This window comes from Carassius gibelio, chromosome A9 (assembly GCF_023724105.1).
Source record: "Carassius gibelio isolate Cgi1373 ecotype wild population from Czech Republic chromosome A9, carGib1.2-hapl.c, whole genome shotgun sequence".
Lineage (NCBI taxonomy): Eukaryota > Metazoa > Chordata > Actinopteri > Cypriniformes > Cyprinidae > Carassius > Carassius gibelio.
In genome coordinates, this window is record NC_068379.1 from 29,332,145 (window position 1) to 29,354,092 (window position 21,948).

The following is a 21,948-nucleotide window of genomic DNA, read 5'->3' on the forward strand; positions in this document are numbered from 1 at the left end:
ATGAGTAGTTTTAGTTTTATTTATGTATTTTATTGAGTCACTGTAACCAGACAAAGTAGTCAATAATCCATAATAAAATTAGTTAGTTCTTGAATTTAACTTCTACTAAATACTTTTCCAGACACATGATCCTTTAGCCTGTTGAAATATCACTGTGTTTAGTGAGATGTAGTGCCTGGTAGAATATAATCCTATAGCTGATCTCACTTCCTGTCTCCTCCCAGAGTTGGCCAATAAACAGCATGAGAAAATGGCAGTCCTAGAAGAGGAGCCCATGACAAACACACAAGTCACACTGTCCCACAGCAGTCCAGCCAGAGGGAGTCAGGAATCAGAGTCAAAGTCCCTGAACGAACTGAACAATACAGACTCCACTCACTCTTCCCAGGACTCTCTCGACCAGAGTTCCCAGTCCCCTACAGAGGGACCGGGCGACGGGTCACCAGAGGGACACAGCTCAGAAACTTTACCTTGGAACGGCAAAAGCGCCTGATGTCACAAGGAGCGTGCCAAGCCTGAATGGTTTTAATCAGAAACAGGTATTGTATTATAATGCCATTATACTCTCGGGCTCAGAGGGGTAATCGTGCAGACAGACGCACAGAATGTCCACGGAGCGCCTCATAGAGACGGTAGTGTGCAGTGTTGTAATGGCGACTGTGTTATTGCTGGAGATGGACCTCTATCATCTCCTTGAGGAGGATTTAGTGAGTCCCTGAAACACAACGCTACCTATTTGCGTCCTGGGCGTCATTCCTGTTGGCTCAATTATTTCTTTGTAAATTGTTTTTCTTTTCTTTTTTTTTTTTATTGTGTTTTTTTTTGTAGACTTCCATTATTTATTAAAGATTACACAGCTACACTTTGCACCAAAATTAGCTTCAGTATTTTATTTTCGCTATACAGTCATGCTTACCAACTCCTTGTGGCACATTGGGTCACATTAGGACTGGACTATTTGACCTCATTCTTCTGACTTACTAATTAATGTTATTCCCTCCAATTTCCAGAACAATCCATAAAGAGTTTTTTTTTGTTTTTTGTAGCGTGATACATATACTATGCAGCTGTAAAACAGCTGCCTATTATATCATAAGCCAATTTTTTTTTTTTTTTTTACAGTAGATGTCCTCAAGGGGGCATTATTTCAAATCAAATCACATTCTCCAAATAAACAAAACTCTGTACCTTTAAATCCATACAGTATTATAGCTCATAGCAGTGTGTAAATAAATGTTATATACACTGGCTGTGTTTAGAATGGAATACTAGCGTAATACTCGCCAAATACTGTGCAGTATGTACTGTTTAAAATAGTGAAACAAAATATGAAACAATAAACATTTAAATTTAAAGGAACATACTATGTTTTGTGTTAAAAAGTTTTAGTCCAGTGTTAGAAATTGTTAATATTGCATTCATTCGTCATGATACACTGGAAATGAAGGGGCCAAATCAAGCAATTTGGCAAATGGAGTAGATATATACTGTGTCCTGTATACATACTGTGCTCTGTACTACAGAAACAGTAATAGTGTGCTTTTCTGAACACAGCCTTTGTGCATTACACTGTTTCAGAATCTCAGATCAATCATGAGGTACTAAACATATGCTACCAAATCACTGTATCATGTTTTATAATGTTTATGTAAAAATACTGATCAATTATTATTATTATTTTTTTGCATTATATATGACATTAACTGCCAAAATCAAAATTGTTGTAATTTGTATCTCTTTTAAGGTCTATAGTGGCTGTCTTCATCTTCACACATTTTTAAAGAACATTCAAGCTCAGGGTCTGTTTCATTGTAGGAAGTAAGTTTATTAAATAATAATAATTATTATTATTAAATTCATTTATCAGTCAATGATGATAGAACACCTGTAGTATATTTGTTTAAATCATCCCTCAATGACTTTCAGATAAAATTTGTCTAGTAAATATGAATCTATTGAAGGAAAAAGTTCTTGCTTCAACTTTTTTTTTTGCATTGATATTAATTTCTTTACAGCTAAGCATATTCGTCCACAAAGTCTTATGATGATGCCAAAAAAATAAAAATAAAAAAATAAAAAAATAAATAATCACATTTTCTGGATGCAATTATATAAAAGGTATATAGAGTTAATTAAAATGTAAACTTAGAATGATACTTTACAAATTTTTCGTACAGTTTCATGTTATCCCCAGAATTTTTTTTTTTTTTTTTTGCCATCATTGAGAATTGTAGAGGAGAGATTCAGTTGTAATGAAAATGTTATCATGTAAAGGAGGAGGAGGATTACTAAATTAGCTTTGTCATCTTGAAAAACCTCTTTTTGACACTATTATAACACATCGATGTAGGTTGATTTCTTTTGGTGGTGGTGGTGGTGGTGGGGTGTTGCAGAAGATCTAAAAAACTCGAACAATATTAGCATGTACAGTATCTAGCCTGAACTCCATTTATAAGGCCCACATTTCAGACGCTCGTGTCACAAAGCCATCGGGCTGTACAACAGCCGTGTGGGACTTCAGAGTCACATCTTCATACAAAACAGTCATATACTATACCTACAAAAATATTGCTTCTGTCAGAGAAAGTTTCATCAAAGCCTCAAACACTCCATATGAGGTGATCCAAAATAAAGTGGCAGGATGTGATTGGCTTGGCAAGCCTTCACTTTCATATTACAACTTATAATGAATTACAACTGAAGGAAATGTAATATATTATGAAATAAATCACAATACCAGAGAATGTATGGCAGGGATAAAAAAATAATAAAAAAAAGAAAAGGAAAAAAAAAAAAAAAAAAAAAAGCTTAAATTTTGCGAACACACACACACACACACACACACACACAGGCATACATATATATATATATATATATATGTGTGTGTGTGTGTGTGTGTGTATGCTTTATAAATAATAGTTTACAGTCTCAATATTTGGACCTTTTAGTATTTTAGACTAAATTCCATAAATGTATAAAAAAAAAATGGCTCTGAAAGTTACTTTCAAATTATGGGGGTAAAAAAGGTTAAACTAAAAAACAGTTCCCAAACAATTTTATAAATGACATCACATCCTGATACAGTTCAACCAGTGTTATTCCACCTGACTGTCTTGCCATTCCTCGCTGTTCTCTTCTTCCTCCTGGAAAGGTGAAGTATGGTTTGTCTGTTTTTTCAGCATCTTTATCCCTGTGAAAAGATGAGATTTGGGCAACATTCAGCTTTGACCTTTCCTTAACAGGTTTAACTCCTAAACCGGATTCACACAACAGCTTACTGTATGAACACTGAACTGAATTAAACCGTACTGTTTGAACAAACCAATGTCAATCCCCTTTGTTCTCACGCTAGACTTGACTATTACCTGGCTGTAATCATGGTGACATTGACTAAATAAGATAATGATGTCTATACGATAACAGTAGAATTTTAATTAGTAAATTGATGCGACATGAATGCAGCTGTCAAATCTTAGTTAACTGATAGCGGAACAACCTGAGTAGCAATCGGATCATTTGAGAATATAAAAGTGATGGGAGCAGATCAGACAGCTCACATCTCCAGTCTGTGAGTTACTGAAACAACTGAAATAAAATAAAACGAGCGACATTGCGTGGCTATGTGATAGAAAACTATAGCTGTCTATAGAGAGTGACCCAATGCTGAAAGTAGCCTAATGTTAAACAACACACATCACAAACCCGTCATTTTAGGTGGGTGTCATGTCATAAAGTATTTTTAATACAACTGAATTTGCATTTAACCTGAACGCAATTTAATAAAAACATTTTAAGTTATGATAACTCTTTAATTTCTACAGTAACTGAAATTATATAAAGAAAGCAAGCAGAGATTTACATTATAAAAGAACTGTGTAGCCTCCTTTGCTTATGTTCGTTCAGCTCAAAATTGGACGAAAGTCACACATTTCAAATCGCAATTACAATTATGGATGCCACAATTACGGAATTGTTCAGAGCAGCAATTAATCTTTCAAAGTCCACTTATGTTTACATTTATGCATTTAGCAGACGCTTTTCTCCAAAGCGACTTGCAGAGCATTGAGGCTATAGATTTTTTTTTTTTACCAGTATGTCTGTTCCCCAGGAATCGAACCCACAACCTTTTGCGCTACTAACGCAATGCTCTCCCACTGAGTCCAGACCTGACAGACAGCCCCTCATCCTGACAGATTTGTTGAGCAATCATGAAGATCTTTCTTCACGTCCATTGCTCCAACTGATGAAATCGTGTGTGATTGGTTATAATGCACAACATTGTAAAAACGCGTAAAAATAAAAATTCTACAACATTAGCAGATCTAAATTTAATGCATCAGTCAACACTTTTCATTTTGTTTTATTTGTGACAGCAGTAATGGATTAAGTTGAATTGTGCAGGGACATTTTTGTCCCAAAAATTAATTTCCAAACTTTGGCCAGGGGAAGGCTTTGCCCAGCCTTATATGCGCTCCGCTTGTGTGTCCAACAGTACACATAAAATGTATTAAAAACTCAAAACAGTTATTTTAAGCCGTAATAATATTTCACATTATTACTGTTTTTTCTGTATTTTTTATTGTGGATTAAAGGAAACGTCCTACATAAAAACATTCAAAAAATCCCATTCTATTGAACAGTAGTGTACTGTGCAGCTTTGTGAATGTGATATTGTATTCTCTTTTGGTCAACCTTCTTTTTGCTAAATTCCCAGGTCAAAGTTCACAAACATTCATATGCATGTGAGTGACCGTTAATAGAAAAAAATACTGACATGAACCAATTGACAAACAAACAACAAATTAATATAATACGCAAATCGTAGTGAAGCTTGTCCTACAGTACATGTATTATGTACTACATGCTTATGATCTGTTCCTACCAGGGATGAAGGGTGGCTGGTGCTGGTATAATGTGTCTTTGCGTCGTGGTGACAGGTCTCCAGGTTGCTCAGACAGTGTGTCCAGGTGTTTTTGAGAGAGTCTTGAAGGATGATGAATTTCTCGTTCATCTTGCTGGTTATCACTTTGCTCTCTACCTGCAGGACGAACACAGCGTGAGTCCCAGCATGCACCTGTCCCAATGTGATCTGACTTACTCATCTAGATCCAGTTGACTAGGCTAAGTTAGTTCAAAGGTTGATAGCGATCATCTCGACGCAGAAGAATATAGACAATAGGTATGATAAGCTCTTTTCTTAAAGGTGATGCATGCTATTTATGAGCAAACACAACTGCATTACATTTATGCATTTAGCAGACACTTTTATACAAAGCGACTTACAGTGCATTCAGGCTATACATTTTTTTAGGAGTATATGTGTTCCCTGGGAATTAAACCCACGACCCAGGAACACTATGCATATTTTTATATATTATTCTGGATGTAAAAGCTTGTTGACCATCTTTGTAATGGACTTGCGCATTAAAAACTAAACCAAGTTATTTCTCATTTCTACTTCATTAGGGAAAGACCAACATTTCCTGATGCCCACAATTATTCTGTTGTTACAACATATCTTCAAATCCGCAATAAAATCTGAAAACAGGTATCACATTTAGAAGCATTGCCTTTATCAGAAAAAATTAAACGGAAAACAGAACTTTAATTCTTACAGTCGCCATGCTAAATGAGGTGATTTTTCTCAATTATTTTTCTTCTCTTTTCACAGAGAAAAGAATCTGGTGTGGTGCTGCTAGATTGCACAGAAGTGACATACTTCACCTTTAATCCTCATTATATGTCTTATAGCAGAAATAACACAGTGTGCTGCAGAGATGACATATTTTTGTAGGCAACTTGCATTTTAGCACTCTTTAGCCTTTTCTATTATCCTGATGTCTTTTTTGGTTAATTGGTTAAAATATATATATTTTTTTATTTTTTATTCTACAACATAAAATAGAACAGTAATAACTTCTCATGACTTTTATAAAGGTTATACTTGACTTAAAAAGCGGATTGCAAACAATGGGATAAACCGAAGTTGTAGTATTAAACGTCATCCAAGCGAACAGGTAAATTTATCAGATCACAAGTCACTTTTACAATCAAGCTGTTTTTATTTGCACTTTTGCTAAATATTCTAAGACTTACAGTACTCATTTACACAATATACTCAGTGGACACAATGACATAATTACCTATGTGTTAAAAAAAGAGTAATGTGAAAATTCGTCAAATTAAATCATGCAGACATGGTGTAGTTTATAGTCTATGTTTAGCTTTTTACTTCTGGTGATTGTATTTAAGCTTCAAAAAGGTTGATAATTTGTGAAGATTACCATGATGGACAAATCATGTAAGAATTATAAACTTTTGTTGGACACAGAGATGCAAAAATCCAAAAGCCAGTGGAAAAATCCTAAAGTGTAATGCAAAAAAATAATAATAATAATTTGCCTACAAATATACGTCATCACTGCAGCGCTCTATTAGGTCTTCGTTTACTTATCTAAGATGATTTTGACATTTTGAAAGTGGGAAATTAAAATCATAATGACAGAAACATTAGATAAACAGCACTTACCATACTCAAAATTATTTACATCATTCCTTTTTTTTCAAGCTCCAAAAAAGTTTATTTCATTGTCTCTACTTTACAAGTAAATCCATACCCAAAAGGAAATTATTACAACTGATCTGAAAGTGCCAAAAATATGCTGTCCACGTTTCTGTTGCCACAGATATACATATTGGAAATATTTCAAATATCATTTTATCAAATAGAAAAACAAACAGGACAGATCACTTCAGTACATATTTCAAAGTGAAGTACAAGCGTTACATTTCACACAAATAAAACTGATTAAAGGAAGGCATCACTGGAAGTGAACTTATAAATATGTGAGAAAGTACAATATGTGTATTAGAGAAAGCATGTCTTCTGAGTCCAAAGAGTGGAGGGGACAGGAAATGTTTAGGAAGGGTCTACGGTGTGCCAGGTACAGTATTACAGCTATCGAGAGACAGATGAAGGACTGCTCAAGTTTTTCTGCTCACTTCCTGAGGTGTCTGCTTTGTCTCCTGTATATGAATATACAAAACAATGGTAGTAATAATATTTAAAATAATAATATAAAAAAAAATAAGAATAAAAAAAAAAAAGTAGAGGAGAGGAGAGACGGGGACAAAAAAGTCTTATCAGTCAAATGCAGCAGATCTTCCATCCAAGCAATCAGATTTTCTTTACATAATTGTGTACCAAGATATTGTTTATGAAGGATAAAAGCACTCAAATTAAGATAATTAAATCAATAAATTAAACATATATGTTGCATGTACCAAACTATTTTGTATTATAAAAAACAATTAATTGCAGTGCAAAATAATAGATAGAATAATAAATAGATATATAGACATTTTTTTTTTATTATATCCACTTACATAAAACCACTGCATAAAAACCAATGCATTTTATTTATTTAAATAGATAAATAAATTCAGCTTTGCCAAGACAATTTTCCATTTTAATTTACTGTACTAAAATAACTTACAACTGCTATAACTTTAACTAGAAAAATCTAAATCAATAAATATTAAGCAATAGCTTCTTAATGTACTAAAGTAACACATAATAACATACTTAATTTCCAAATGCTTATTGTTGAATCAAGAATTTATGGAGCCAGAGTGATTTTTCATAATTACATTTTTTCAAAAGTATTATTTAAATGGAGTTGTTTTGTTAAGTATTTCATTGAATAATAAATGTAAATAAATTAACGATTTATTTAAATGATTGCATTATTTAATTTAGAGTACATTGGTCCTCCATAATTCTCTGCACAGATTTATTTTATTTGTATTATCTGTTTATTGTATCAAGTAATGGATTGTTACATGTACTTTCCTAGCTACCTGTATACAAAGCAACAGTATTAGTTCCGCTTCCCAGTTTTTGTTCTGGACTTACCCCCGGCCCCACTGCTGCCTGGCTGCCCCTCAGTACTGACATAAGACTCATTCCCATTGGGCTCTGAGCTGTTGTGATTGGCCCATTGAGCTTCGTTGGTAAAATGCTGTGCTGTGATTGGACTGGGCGTGTCTGGGCTGTCAGAGAGCCCTGGCTCCTGCTGCTCCTGCCTCTGAAAGTGCTGCTCCACCACCAGCTGCAGCTCTGCACTCAACACAGGACACACAGCACAGCGCCACATAGTGGACACAGGCTATCAGCACAGGCGTGCAGTGTGCAGAACAGTGTGAGACCTCTGACCCCCTCCCAAATGTATGACATCAATCGAAGTAAACTCAACGGTCGACTATGAAATGGAAAATGAATGACTTGCGAGATGTATGCATGCTATGTATCTCAAAACAAAACAAAAACAAAAAGAACCAGTATTTAGGCATTGAAAATATGTAAACATTTAAAATCTTGGGCTTAGGTCTGGGCAATATAGGAATAATAAAACAACAACATTTACCTACATAGAACTTTACTAAAATATATAATATTTTATGATAATATAAAACAAGGAAAGGACAGATTGTTTAAATGAGTCTATTGATAAGCTCTTTAGGTAACTTAAATGGCCAAAAAAAAAAAAAACAACCAATAATAATTCATTTTATATCCCCAGCAAATCAACACAATTATGAAACATAAAACTATGAATACTCAACATATCGCACAGCCCTAGTTGGGCTGACATCAGTTTTGATCAACAGCACAATATTTCTTGGTGATGTATCAAAGTAGAGAGCTAATGCACTGTAAGCTGATAGCTCTCTCATGAAGCAGGTCTGAAAGCATCTTAAGAGCTTTCAAAAAAGTTTCATCTGCAGACCTCCGAATGTAACTTTCTGATGAGGATGCCTAATACTTACAGTACTCATTTACGCAATATACTCATCCAGAATGACGTGATTACCTATATGTTAAAAATGATCATTTAAAAGAGAGAATTCATCATAATTTAAATTACTTGTGTAAATAAAAATAAATCAAATCAAGATACAAAACAATCAAAAGTTGATCAGGGAATCCTAAATAATAAACTACTACAGTAGTATCAAACCAGAACTGTGATTTACACAAAGACATTAGAGTGCAACAGAGGTAGATGAGTTTGTTTCTTCATCATAACAGATTTGGAGATATTTAGCATTCCATCACTTGCTCTCCAGTGGATTGTCTAGTGAATGGGTGCCATCAGAATGAGAGTCAAAACAGCTGATTAAAAAATCTAAATAATCCACACGTAATCCACACGTCTCCAGTCCATCATTTAATGTCTGGTGAAGTGAAAAGCTGTGTGTTAGTATGAAACAAATCACTAATTAGGATGGTTTAACTTGAAACCGCTCCGTTAAAGAAACGACCACAACTACTTGGATCTTGGATGGCCTGAGGGTACATTTTCAGCAGTTTTAAATTTTTTGGTAAATTATTCCTTTAAATGTGCTTCTGTAGAAACCACAAATCTTAAAACAAATGCATATATGTATATATATATATATATATATGTATATATATATATATATATATATATATATATATATATATATATATATATATATATATATATATATATATATATATATAATACACAGCTTTGAACTCTTAACTGAAGAGTATTCTGAAATCCTAGTAGAGAAAATGAATGGGGAAAACACTCCCACAATCAAGACCACTAAAATGTTGGCACTTACTAACCCGCTACATACACTCAGCAGTTGTACCCTGGAATGAGTTCAGCTCACCACTTTGTCGCTATCCAAAGCAATCTTCTCAAAACATTTAAAAAAATCTTTGCACAGACAAGAGACCCCTAATTACACAAATGAGGTTCTGACACCACTGAACCAGGACTAGCCCACACCAGTACAGTACTTGGCATCACTGCAAATCAGATTGCTTTAGCTGTTTCTGCTAAAAGAATGCTGAGTGTTCATTCAAAACTGCTCTGCCAGGCTGTCCATTTAAGGCCATCTATCTAGAATGATGCATCTCTCTCTCCTCCCCCCACTCCAATCAATAGCTCAAGCTAATGTGAATTTAACACATCCATGCCAGGAAATGGCCTTGTCTATGAGTCAGCGAGGCGGACTCGACCACTCTCCCTCCCTCATCTCATTGTCTTAATACCTTGACTTTCTCGCAAATGTGGCCTGCTGGGCAGAGCATGTTCTGGCATGTTGCATGCATAGTGGCGCTTATGCTCAGGCGACCAGAGTTTGCATCCAATTTGGATAATTTCCTGCTCTCTGCTGCCCTTGTAATTGGCAAAAATGACCAGTTATTACAATCAACAAACTCTGCTCCTCATGTAATGGAAGATATTTTTCACGTGAACACTTGAGTGGTAGGGTCTCTGCAGGTTTTATTAAGGTAAATTTAAGACTCTTTAAAGACCTTTTTAATACCAAGAAAAGTAAATGTAAGGAATAACCTGAAGAGAACACAATACATCAGTAGGTTTTCTAAATGTAAATGTCTAGAGCACACAGTGAGTTGCATTAGCACCACTACAAAGTTTGAAAATACAACTTTCAACTGATCTCCATTTAAAAAAAAAAAAATCACATTCATGTTAATAACAATAACAAACAGTGTATAAACCGAAATAAACACAAATAAATCATACATAAAACAACTGCAGCTGTAAATCAGGTGTGAACACTAAATAAAGTTCTAACTATTTGACAGGAAAATTAAAGAATCAGAAATTCTATATAATCTGAAAAGCTGTTCACTAGATGCATTGCACTGATCTGTGTGAAAAAGACTTAAGCCTTTACTTTGAATTAAGTCACTTCTTATAATGAGCAAATAATAAAGAACAATGCTTTTTAATGAAGCTCTATGAATGGACACAGGCAGTATATTATATGTACAGTGGGTTTAAAGTCTGAGACCACATTGAACATCTGGTATTCAGAATTTAAGTTAAACCCATAAATATACAAGTGTTTGGGATTCTTAAATATTTAAAACAATGAAATATTCTAAATAAGAAATATTAAAAATTCTGCATTATTTCTAGTCTACTAATCAAATCTCTGACAATGATCATGTTATTATCGAATGTTTCTTTCAGTGGAGCTCAAGATGCTCTTTGGATGATTCTCGAATCATGCTGGGAAAAACAGACGTGTGTTCACAAGTGGACTCAGACTTTGGACCTCGCTGTAGGTGGTTACAAGCGGAGGAACAGTGTTATTATTAGCGACTGATCCATAAGCACGTGCAGTGTGAGTAGTCTGTCGTGTGGGCTGCTTGTGTGGATCATTGGATGCAAAACGCCGCCTCCATCAGTGAAATATGTGCTGTGTGAATGTTGATGGAGAAGATGATATGGCTAAGTAAGTGTACTGTGGATCATACTGTACACACAGATGGCATAGACAGATCATTTCTACAATGCAGTACAAATAAAATAGTAATATATTTACTTATAAAAACTGTATAAATATTACTATTAATTGGTTTGTTTGACTATAAAATAATCCCTTTTGACTGATACTGTTCAGTTACAGAAAATATTGTCAAAGGTATAGAAAAATATATAATGTATGTTAACTCTTAAGTAATTAATGAGAAATTTGAAACTTTAGATCTTAATTTCCATCATCTTGTTAAATGATTTTCATTGTATAAATAATCAAGTTGTAAAAAGGTACTGCATAACAGGAATGACTCAGATGGTATGGTTACGTAATAGCCTGAAACATCACATAATATGCACAGGGTGTTTATGGTTGGATGTGGGCTTCATACCTCTCATGGTAGGTGGTGTGTAGACGCTCTGTTTCCTCTGGGCTGGAGACAGCTGGGCACTCTGGGCCTGGCGTGGACAGTGGAAAAGCACAGCGTGAGAGAGGGGATCTGATTTCACGCAGACTCTATTTCAGGAGCTCTGCTCCAGCAGGTAATCAATGAAAACTGCATCAGAGCTCCATCCATCTCATAGCAAAGCCCTCTGTTGAGCATCTTAGCATAGAGACCTCTGCAGAGAAGCAGCCAGAGGCTTAGCTTACATACCGCCATGTCCCCTAAGATGACTGAAAAGAACACTGTGTGATGTCTGATACCATGATGTTGGAGACAGAAGTGAGGGAGAGCAAATCTAATGCTCATTTTAAGCGCTAGGGTTTATCTCTCATCTCTGTTATTGCTTTAGATACTCACTTCTGTTTGATTGCTTGTAGTCTGCTTGTCATCTCCTGAAGGGGAAAAAAAGAACAGAGGGACTTACTGCTAGTAACATTTCAGTGCTGTATAAGTTTAGAAAATGTATCTACAAATATATACTTAAATTTTTATTATTATTCTTAATTTTTTAAAAGGAAATTATATTATTACAGACAAAGATACACTGAAATTATTGAAAGTGAGAATAATACATTTACATTGTTAAAAAGAATTGATATTTCAAATAATGCTATTTGAACTCAAAATCCAGGGTGGGGGGATATATATATATATATATATATATATATATATATATATATATATATATATATATATATATATATATATATATATATATATATATATATATATATATATATATATATATATATATGCAGCATTAAATTGATCAGAAGTACAAAAGATTTCTATTTCAAATAATTTAAATCTATTCAACAAATAACACCTGGAAATCACTGTTTTCAGCATTGATAATTAAATTTTCTTGTGCACCAAATCAACATACTAGAATGACACAAATCTAAAGTATGGACAAAAAGGTTTTTTTTTTTTTTTTTTTTTTTTTTTTCTCGAAAAGAATTTTGGTTTAACATTTGTATAACATTTTTAAGTTTTACCAGTTTTATATGTTTAAGAACATTTAAAAGTAGCATAAACATAATTTTTGCAAAATGATTCAATTGACCGTTCCATTAATATTCACATAACCTAGAAATTGTATTTATTTATTTTTTAACTGGATGATTTGCAAGTTCAGAGAACATTCAGAAATGACATTTTCATAATTTAACAGGAATGTTAGCAAACTTTTTTTTTCATAGCTTCAGTATAACTAATTTATTGAGTCATTTGGAAAGCACAGAAAGTTTTTTAACAATTGAAAAGTCACATTTAACTAATCTGTAAGATTAAGGTTATGTGATCATAGAAACAACTGTGTGCTTCATTTCTTCAGAGTTTCTATCTCCACAAATTCGGTTAAAGAATGCTAAGAGCAAAGCCAAATTTAGATCAATTATATCTTATTTTATCCAAAAATGGAATGTGTTAGGCGACTAACAGAATTTGATTTTACATTCCACTCCCAAGTTTCTTTTTCATAATGCAAGACTGCATTTAGGCACCTTTTTTTCTTTCTGCAACTGCACTAAGAGGGGCTTATACATTATTTCAGATGTTATGAAATGTAGCTGTTTGTTCATTTTAGGACTTCATTTAGACCAACTTATCTTCCAGGGTCATCATGTTTCTTTCAGAGCATCTTTTAGTCAGCATCAGTTTCATGCATGCTCTCAAAGCATAGGGAGCACCTTGAGTTTTAATCCGTAATCCCTTCATGAAGTCTTTGGAGCTACAGTATGGGCTCCAAATCGTTTTATAAAATATAATGAAAATGTAAAAAAAAAATGTGGGGGAAAATGTAATTTTCCCCACAGGATGTTAGGTATCAGTGAAGAAAAATTTATAAGAAACAATCTTATAAACTTTTTTTTTTTTTTTTTGCAGTGAGGACCTGGAATATTTGCAATATAGTATAAATGGGAAGGTTGTTATTGCTGTAGCTTCAACAAAACAGTATCATCAAATTATTCATTATAATTTTGGTCGCAGACAAACATTTCACACAAAATGTTTTTTGAAAAAAAGCTGATGTTTTGTCTAATTATTCACGAATACAGTAAAACAGTAATATTGTGAAATATCACAATAAAAATTTCTGTATTTCTCCCACAGGACTGCTGCATACTGGACGTTTTTCCCTTTTCACACCATTCTTTGTAAACCTTAGAAATGGTGGTTGATTAGATAATTGCATTAATGAGAAACTGAACAGGTGTTCCTAATAATCCTTTAGGTGAGTGTACAATGGAAACTATTATGCACTACGAGGACTGTATGCACCACTACTGGACTGATGTTACACATGTTTAAAAAGAAAAGAAGACCTTAAAAGCCCTGATTTCTCTTAAAGCCACTGAGCATCTTTATTGCCTCACCTAATAGCCACTTAAGCATTTAAATGGAGTCAATGCAAGTGCTGGACTATGATTTTAGACCTTTGACTTTAAGTAAAATCAGAGGCACACAGTGAACCACAATAGCCAGAAAGGCATTTATGGCCCCACTGGCTCCAAACAAGAGATTCTTATTACAAAAAAATGTATTGCACAAAATGTCCCTGTCAAAGCCACAGGTTCTGCTCCATAAAAATTGGACCAAATTACAACACTAACAGCAATAAAAACCAAGCCACTCTTCAACATCCTCTTCTGCTCACGGTTACATGGTGCCCAGTTTATGACAAGAAGCAATCGTGTGACACAGGTTCATAAAGCTTCAAAAACTTTCTTTATAAAGGACCGATCCCAAGTGTTTTGGATCAGAGGAGGAAATGCCAGCCAAACAAAGAGGTGCTTGTTTTGTGAATGCAGCTCTGTACGTCACACCTCATCAACGCCCCTGTGATCTACTTACAAAATCAGCAGGGCAAAATAAGCAGCCGTTCTAGCGCAACCGCAACATTACAACAACCACCCAGCCATCGTCTGCATCAATCAGGAAAAACAAACAGCTCTGAAATGAACAGCACTTCCCAGTCATTTGTCAGGTTTGAATGGCTTTGCTGGAGAGCATGTCATCTCTGTTGAGTAAGACCTGGCAACCGTTGGGAGACAATAAATGCTCTTAGTCAAGGGAAGCTCGTGAGCACATAACAAGGCCATCTTCTCAAGCAGAACGGGCAGATGGCATTGCTGGCTCCATCGTGAAAACCAGTCATCTCTGCCAAGTCAAACACAAGAGTATGGGCACATATGATCTCAGCTAGCTTCCAGCCAAGACTAGTCCTGAACACTCAGATGAGGTGGATCATTGCTATGTTTATTCACCGATATTGAACAATTTGTGAAGACACTCTGACACTGGATGTTTGAGATAATATACAGTCGGTATATAGAAAAGAATCAACCCCCTTTGAAACAATCACTTTTTGTTGCTTTGCATCCTAAAAACAGTTTTGGACTTATTCAGCTGTATTTACTCTAGCAACTTCTAACATCCTTCTAAGTGAAAGATATAACACCTACATGTCGGTACAATGTCTGTTAATACACCTGGATAAATCAAAAAGTCTTCATTGCTGGCTACAGAGCAATTGGGGGGGGGGGGCATTCTGTTATACAATAATACATAAAAACATTACTATGTAATGGCAAAAGGATAAGGTGGAAAAATATATACCTGTTTCACAGTCCTTTAAGTGGCACAAAAGAGGTGCCGGTACTCTATTATAGCCAAAAAAATCTTTTTTTTTTTTTTTTTTTGGATGATTCCCCTCATCCCCTGAGGTAACAACAACTATATTAAAGGGCTTTTATATACGGCAACCTTAATAATAAATCATTTTATTAGTTTGTGGATTTGCTTGAGCTAGAAAGAACTACTGAACATAAATAAAATGTGCAAAAGGATTTTGAAAAAATACCCTTAGAAAGAGCTACTGCATTACTGCATTCAAACTTCCAAACTGACTCAAATGATTCGCGAACCAGCTCCGAACTCCCGATCTGACTCAAATGAGTCACGCTCCGAACTCCCGAACTGATTCAAATAATTTGCGATCCCCAAACTGACTCAAATGATTCGCGAATCCGCTTTGAACTCTCGAACTGACTCAAATGATTCGCGATCCCATTCCGAACTCCCGAACTGATTCAAATGATTCGCGATCCCCAAACTGACTCAAATGATTCGCGAACCCGCTTTGAACTCCCGATCTGACTCAAATGATTCGAAAACCGCTACGAACTCCCAAAATGATTCAAATAATTTGCTATCCCCAAACTGACTCAAATGATTCGCGAATCGGCTTTGAACTCCCGAACTGACTCAAATGATTCGCGATCCCACTCCGAACTCCCGAACCGATTCAAATGATTCGCGATCCCCAAACTGACTCAAATGATTCGCGAACCCGCTTTGAACTCCCGAACTGACTCAAATGATTCGCAAACCGCTACGAACTCCCGAAATGGTTCAAATAATTTGCAATCCCCAAACTGACTCAAATGATTCGCCAACCCGCTTTGAACTCCCGAACTGACTCAAATGATTCGCAAACCGCTACGAACTCCCGAAATGATTCAAATAATTTGCAATCCCCAAACTGACTCAAATGATTCACCAACCCGCACCGAACTGCCAAACTGACTCAAATGATTCGCAAACCGCTACGAACTCCCGAAATGATTCAAATAATTTGCAATCCCCAAACTGACACAAATGATTCACCAACCCGCGCCGAACTCCCAAACTGACTCAAATGATTCGCGAACCCGCTCCGATTTCTCAAACTGATTCAAATGATCTGCGAAGCTGCTCCGAATTCCCAAACTGGTTCAAATGATTCACGCTCCATACACCAAATTAGGAAGAATTAGGAAGCGCTAAAAGCAAGTTCTGGGCGCACTGAGAGGTGGTGGTACGCTCAAGAGCTATATTTGGAAGTGGCGGTACTGAGTACCGGTGTGTAGCCTACCGGCCCACTTAAAGCACTGCTGTTTGATAATGTTTCACAGATTTGTCTCTCTTTATGCAAATATGTAAAAACAGATTGAAAAGATTAATTCAAAATAGTTCCTTGATACATAGAGTAAACTTGATTTTACAGTTCTTTTGCCTTTTGTGTCCCAGTTCTCAAGTATCAATGATGTCTGAACTCAAAGTAGCCAGCACATTTAAAAAAATCACTGTCATGAGCATATGACATTATATGAGCATATGACATGAAATGCTTTTGTAAAATTCTACTGCCTTCAAGTGTTTCTGGGAAGTTCCAACTTACCAGCTTGGAAGTCATAATTATGATGTGATGTGTTATAGATTTTTGGTCTGAATAAATTGGATGCATTGAGCGATTTCATATTTCTTTTTCTCTTTTCACAGGAAGCGTTTTCAGTGCTAATGCAACACTGAAGATCAAAGGATGCGCATTAGGTGTAGAAATTATGCTTTATCTGTGTATTTTATCATTTTCATGCTGCCACAGAGAATTATGGGAAGTTTTGTCCCACAAGCCTGGCGCCTCATAAATGTGGCTAAATGAGTAGTGCTGCCTGGCACTTCTCATCAAAATGTGAACAAAGTCAACTATACAGACCACATTTACAGTTAAAACATAATTATAAATAATACCAATTAGCTTCCATCAAAACATTGTGATGGCATTCATGTATGCTTGAATCGTGATCATTCTGACATGACTTGAAGGCAGCGTTAGTTAAGACTCTGGAATGATTTCTCTACAGTGCCAAAAACAGTTTATTGTGTGGGCTGTTGAGTGGGAATAGGGTCGAGGTTACCATGTTTACTGATGATGCTACTGTGCTGGCATTTCCCTCAAGTGGAAAACTTGATTCTGCTTGGATATGGATCCACTGATTCTACTGACATATGGAAAACATATGCACTTACTCAGCATAACGTAGGTTTGAAAATAAAAGTCTTCAGGTGAAGACCACATGAATGTGCCATGCAAGTCTTGAGGAACAACTACAGCATGTAAAGACAGTTTCTTACTTTTAAAATGTTTAAAAAGGTAATTGTGAGTTTAAAATAAGAAATTAAGTGAGATAAAAATGTAACTTTGAGATTTGCAATTGTCATATAAAAAGTCGCAATTGTGGTTTTCAAATGAGATATAAAGTCACAATTTGAGATGAATATATATTCATAATATAAGCTATACAGTATAGTCACATTGTGAGATACAGTCACAAATGTGAGATATGAAGTCAAATTGTGAGATATAAAGTCACTATTCAGAGATTTAATGTTATGGTGAGATATAATGTCACACTGGGACATATAAGATCACACGTGGAGATTTAAATTCATATTGTGAGATAATATATAGTTCACTCTGTATGATATCTATTGTCTCTATTGTGAGATATATGGTCATATTTTGAGATTTAAAGGGGACATCAGATGCAAAATTCACTTTTACATGGTGTTTGTGTAGTGTGGACACAACCAACATACAACTTTTTTTTTATCCATCAAAACCCTAAGCAGTCTCAATAATCAAGCTGTTTTGTTTTTCTAAGCAATATGACATCATATTGCACAAGCCCTGCCCACAACAACTGACAGACTGTCTGGTATTAGCATATCTCCGACCTCAGCCAGTAATAAGCTGTACGCCCTTTTCTCCTCGCTCAAGCAGCTGAAGCAAAAGGCTTCTATATTAACCTTCCAAAGTGTCATTTGCAGATAGCACAAATAATTGAATCTCAGCAAAATACGTCCCATCCATTTCCAAAATAACTCTCAATTCCACTCATAGATAAGCCGCATCATTCTACATTGAGGTTAAACTGAGAGTTCACCCAGAAGAGACAACGCTTTAAATAGATGACAGAGCTGTAGTGCCATGATGGTCCACACAGCCTGTCTGCTCGCATATGCTTGACACCATAGGTGGGATGTTTGTGCTGATAGCAGCCTGTTGACCATTGCCACATTCACAGCGTGTTGTGCTGTTCCAAACCAAGGCTAAATTACAGACGCTCCGATGTGAAATGACCTCGTCAGAACTATCAAGTTGTCCTTTAAACCAGAAGAGCACATTTCCTCCCGCAATATCATATAATGATTCTACATGAGAACTGGAAAGGGCCTATTTTCATAAGAGAACAAAAACCCACAGCTTTACGTAAACAATAGCGGAAATTCAAAAGAAATACGCCAAAGCTAGAAATATTACAACAATCAAACCTTTAAAAACACCTCCAAATGATGCACAATTAGACCAGTGTTTTTGGAAAGAACAGTCACAAGGTCTATTACTAATGCATTAGGGATGCTGATGCCAGTTAACCAAAGAAAAAGAATAGAGTTAGAGAAATTTTCAATGAGAGAATACTGAGAACTTTACTGCTTAATGAGGGACCGACTGTTCACTGCAGATTCTTATCTTAATTTAGATACACAGCAGAGCTCTAGTTCAAAAGAGTCTTGTCGGCTATGATCCAGTGGTCCATATAGGCTGAACTAGCCCTTTTAGTGACTACAATGAAGCATCAACTTGTTTAATGGTTTAAGGCTCTTACCTGATGGACTGGGCTCATTGTAGATGACCAAAGTGGCTGGAGTTGGTCTGCGTTTGCGAATCTGAAGAGAAAATAAATTCTATAAAAATTATACTGTCATTAACAAAAGTATTGTGGAGGTAGTAAGACCCCTTTAACTATGTTAAAATCACTATGCTACACATCCTTGAGTGGTTTATTGATTTGATTTAATACAGTGTCCTACTTGAAAAACACAGAGCCTAAGCTGGTTTTAGCTGGATTAAGCTGGTCCCCAAGCCTGACTAGTAGGAAAATGCCCCAAAACCACTCTAAAGTTATACAATGATATACATTTATATTGTAGTTGTAATATTGCAATGGTACTTTTTAATAACAGATGGTACATGGGCGTAAAATGTCCATGTTGACTGATTTAACCCATGTGTCCAGACTCCAGCATTTGTTGGGTGATTCACTGGGGTCAATACAATCAATTCCCTGAAGTAGGCTGATGGGTTTAGATCACTTTTAGCCTGACAACATGCTGTCTCATTACATGTGAAACAGCATGAGCTTACACTCAGTGATGTTGTCCACCTCCATGCGGTTTGAAATATACCTGAACTTCAAAGTCAATTTAATAAGAAATTAGCAATGAACCTGATAGAATTACCCAGTGTTAGAGAGATTTAGCTGTTATCAAGCCCCATCCAACTCACTACTCTATTCTATATCCGCTTGAAAATGAAAACATGAAGCGAACACATTCAGTCAGTCCCATAATCCAGTATATGTGTTGTTGACTTTTGTTATGAGCTTCAATTATTTACTCTTAATAATTGTCTGTCTCTAAAAACTAGAAGTATTTCTCCTCAGTTGTATATTACAATCACTTCTTCAGCTTCAGGGTCAGTAAAAGTCTGAACTACTATCCTGATTGTGCCAGCACATAAAATCACAGACCCCTGAACATGCAGGTTCAAGGCTCCGAGAAACAAGAGCGAACACTGCTTTTACTGATGGAGAACTTGCTCGGCACAAGAGAGACTGCCACTGATTGGACAAGCTGGCATCATCAAGTCAGCCTAACACTTTCCTGTTATGACATTGTCAGCAAGAGCACCAACATCAAACATTTTTACTACCGGGCATGCAGCATGATCCGGATCTATCACTGAACAGCTCTTATATAGCTGGAACACAGTAAGAATACATTCTGCTGCTCAAACGACAGTTTTTACAGTGAACAAAAATATTATTTTGCAAATGCACAGTCATTCTTTATCACCAATTTGCAGTTATTGAATAACTCCTGTCAAAAACTAATTTGGCATGTAATACAGAATTTTGAAAGCAAAGAGCTAATGTTTAATTCCCTCCTCGCACTAAAGTGCATGCAAAACACTGTTTGTTCGAGCCATTACTGTGGCGTGCATTAAAAAATTGCATATTTTCCAAGCACTACAATCCCACTATGTAAGACATCATATCATATAACTGATTCCGGCAGCAATCTGCACAGATCTGATGCTTCAAGACAGCCTCAAGGGAGACGAAGAGCAATGCAGGCCAGTCTCCATTAGGCACAATGAAATAAAAGAGCTTCTCTCTACTTACATGCTCAGCCGCCTGGGGATCCAGCTGGCTCTGGAAGAGGGGAACGGCAAACTGAATTTTCTTAGGGCTGTTGGGCTCCATGTTTAAAGAGAGAGCTGATGGAGAGAGAGATGGAGACAAAGTGGACACTACTTATCAGCCCCTGTGTTTTCCTCTCCCTCCTGTATGGACCGCCTTCCTTTACTCACGGAGAGACAGAAAGAGAGAGAGAGAGAGAGAGAGAGAGAGAGAGAGAATGAGCCTCACAGACATACAGCAGAACAAATAGTCAGTCTGTCCTTCCCACATCCATGTTGTCCCACTCACTTTGCTGTGGTCCTGTGTCCCAAAAACCTCACAGAAAAGGAGATGGCTGAAGGGTCTTCTCAGTGCAAGTTTTTCCGACTGCTCCAGGACACACTCAAATCTCTCTGTGCTTTGCTGTCTGTCTCTTTCTCACTCTCTCTATCATTAGCCAGACTCAGAGCAATGCAATACAAGCCCCCACCGGGACCTGCTGATGCTTCTACATTATTTATGATCCTGATTCAGGATGCTGTCTGCAGTTTTCACATCACATGGCTGGATTTCTCTTCGTGGACACGAGTAAACCGTGAGACAAGAGAATGTTCTTTATAATGTATAACAAACTCGATCACACTGGCACTTCATTTATGGATTTTTAATTATTCAGGGATTCTTGGGAGGTGGGAATGATTTTCTGTCCTGCTAAAGCAGTCATTTTATTTTTAGCCAGAGCGGATGTAGTACGAATCATGGGTTAAAGACGAAAGTGAGTGATGCTTTTGTGTAGCAATAGTCTATGTAAAATATTAAATGAAGATTCCTTCTCTTTGGATGAAACGGATTCCATGACATTTCCAGGCATCTGTGACTGGCACGAGGTCTTTTAAAATGTATTAAATAAAGAATGCACTCACAAAGAGCAAATTCTAGCTGATATAATTTATATTTAGCTGTACTTTCTAAGGCTAGAATCACTTGGGTTTAGTATATGAACAAAGCTAATATATATATATATATATATATATATATATATAAATATATATATATATATATACACACACACACACACACAAACACACGGTATATTAGACTTCA

The 21,948-nt window shown here is 35.9% G+C and overlaps 2 protein-coding genes across 6 annotated transcripts in view; one reads left to right on the plus strand and one right to left on the minus strand.

The window, feature by feature from the left end:
* LOC128020125 (dual specificity calcium/calmodulin-dependent 3',5'-cyclic nucleotide phosphodiesterase 1A) overlaps positions 1-2,091 on the plus strand; it is a 56,802-nt gene extending 54,711 nt beyond the window's left edge. For all 4 annotated transcript variants that reach the window (XM_052606749.1, XM_052606750.1, XM_052606752.1 and 1 more), the window contains one exon: positions 225-2,091. In XM_052606749.1, coding sequence (XP_052462709.1) covers positions 225-493 — 269 coding nt within the window. In that variant the 3' untranslated portion in view covers positions 494-2,091. The remainder of the gene's footprint in view (positions 1-224) is intronic.
* On the minus strand, positions 1,805-21,303 carry LOC128020126 (protein phosphatase 1 regulatory subunit 1C-like). Of its 2 annotated transcripts, none has more exons than XM_052606754.1 (7): positions 21,154-21,303; positions 20,848-21,025; positions 19,270-19,330; positions 12,134-12,168; positions 11,723-11,789; positions 4,883-5,038; positions 1,805-3,190 (listed from the first exon to the last, which is right to left on the minus strand). In XM_052606754.1, the coding sequence occupies exons 2-7, from the start codon at positions 20,926-20,928 to the stop codon at positions 3,096-3,098; spliced, it is 495 nt and encodes a 164-aa protein (XP_052462714.1). In that variant the 5' UTR covers positions 20,929-21,025; positions 21,154-21,303; the 3' UTR covers positions 1,805-3,095. The 2 variants fall into 2 exon arrangements, with proteins under 2 accessions (XP_052462714.1, XP_052462713.1); XM_052606753.1 differs by lacking the exons at positions 1,805-3,190; positions 4,883-5,038 and adding exons at positions 5,552-7,026; positions 7,916-8,119 and having other exon boundaries at positions 21,154-21,300.
* Between the last annotated feature and the right edge of the window lie 645 nt (positions 21,304-21,948).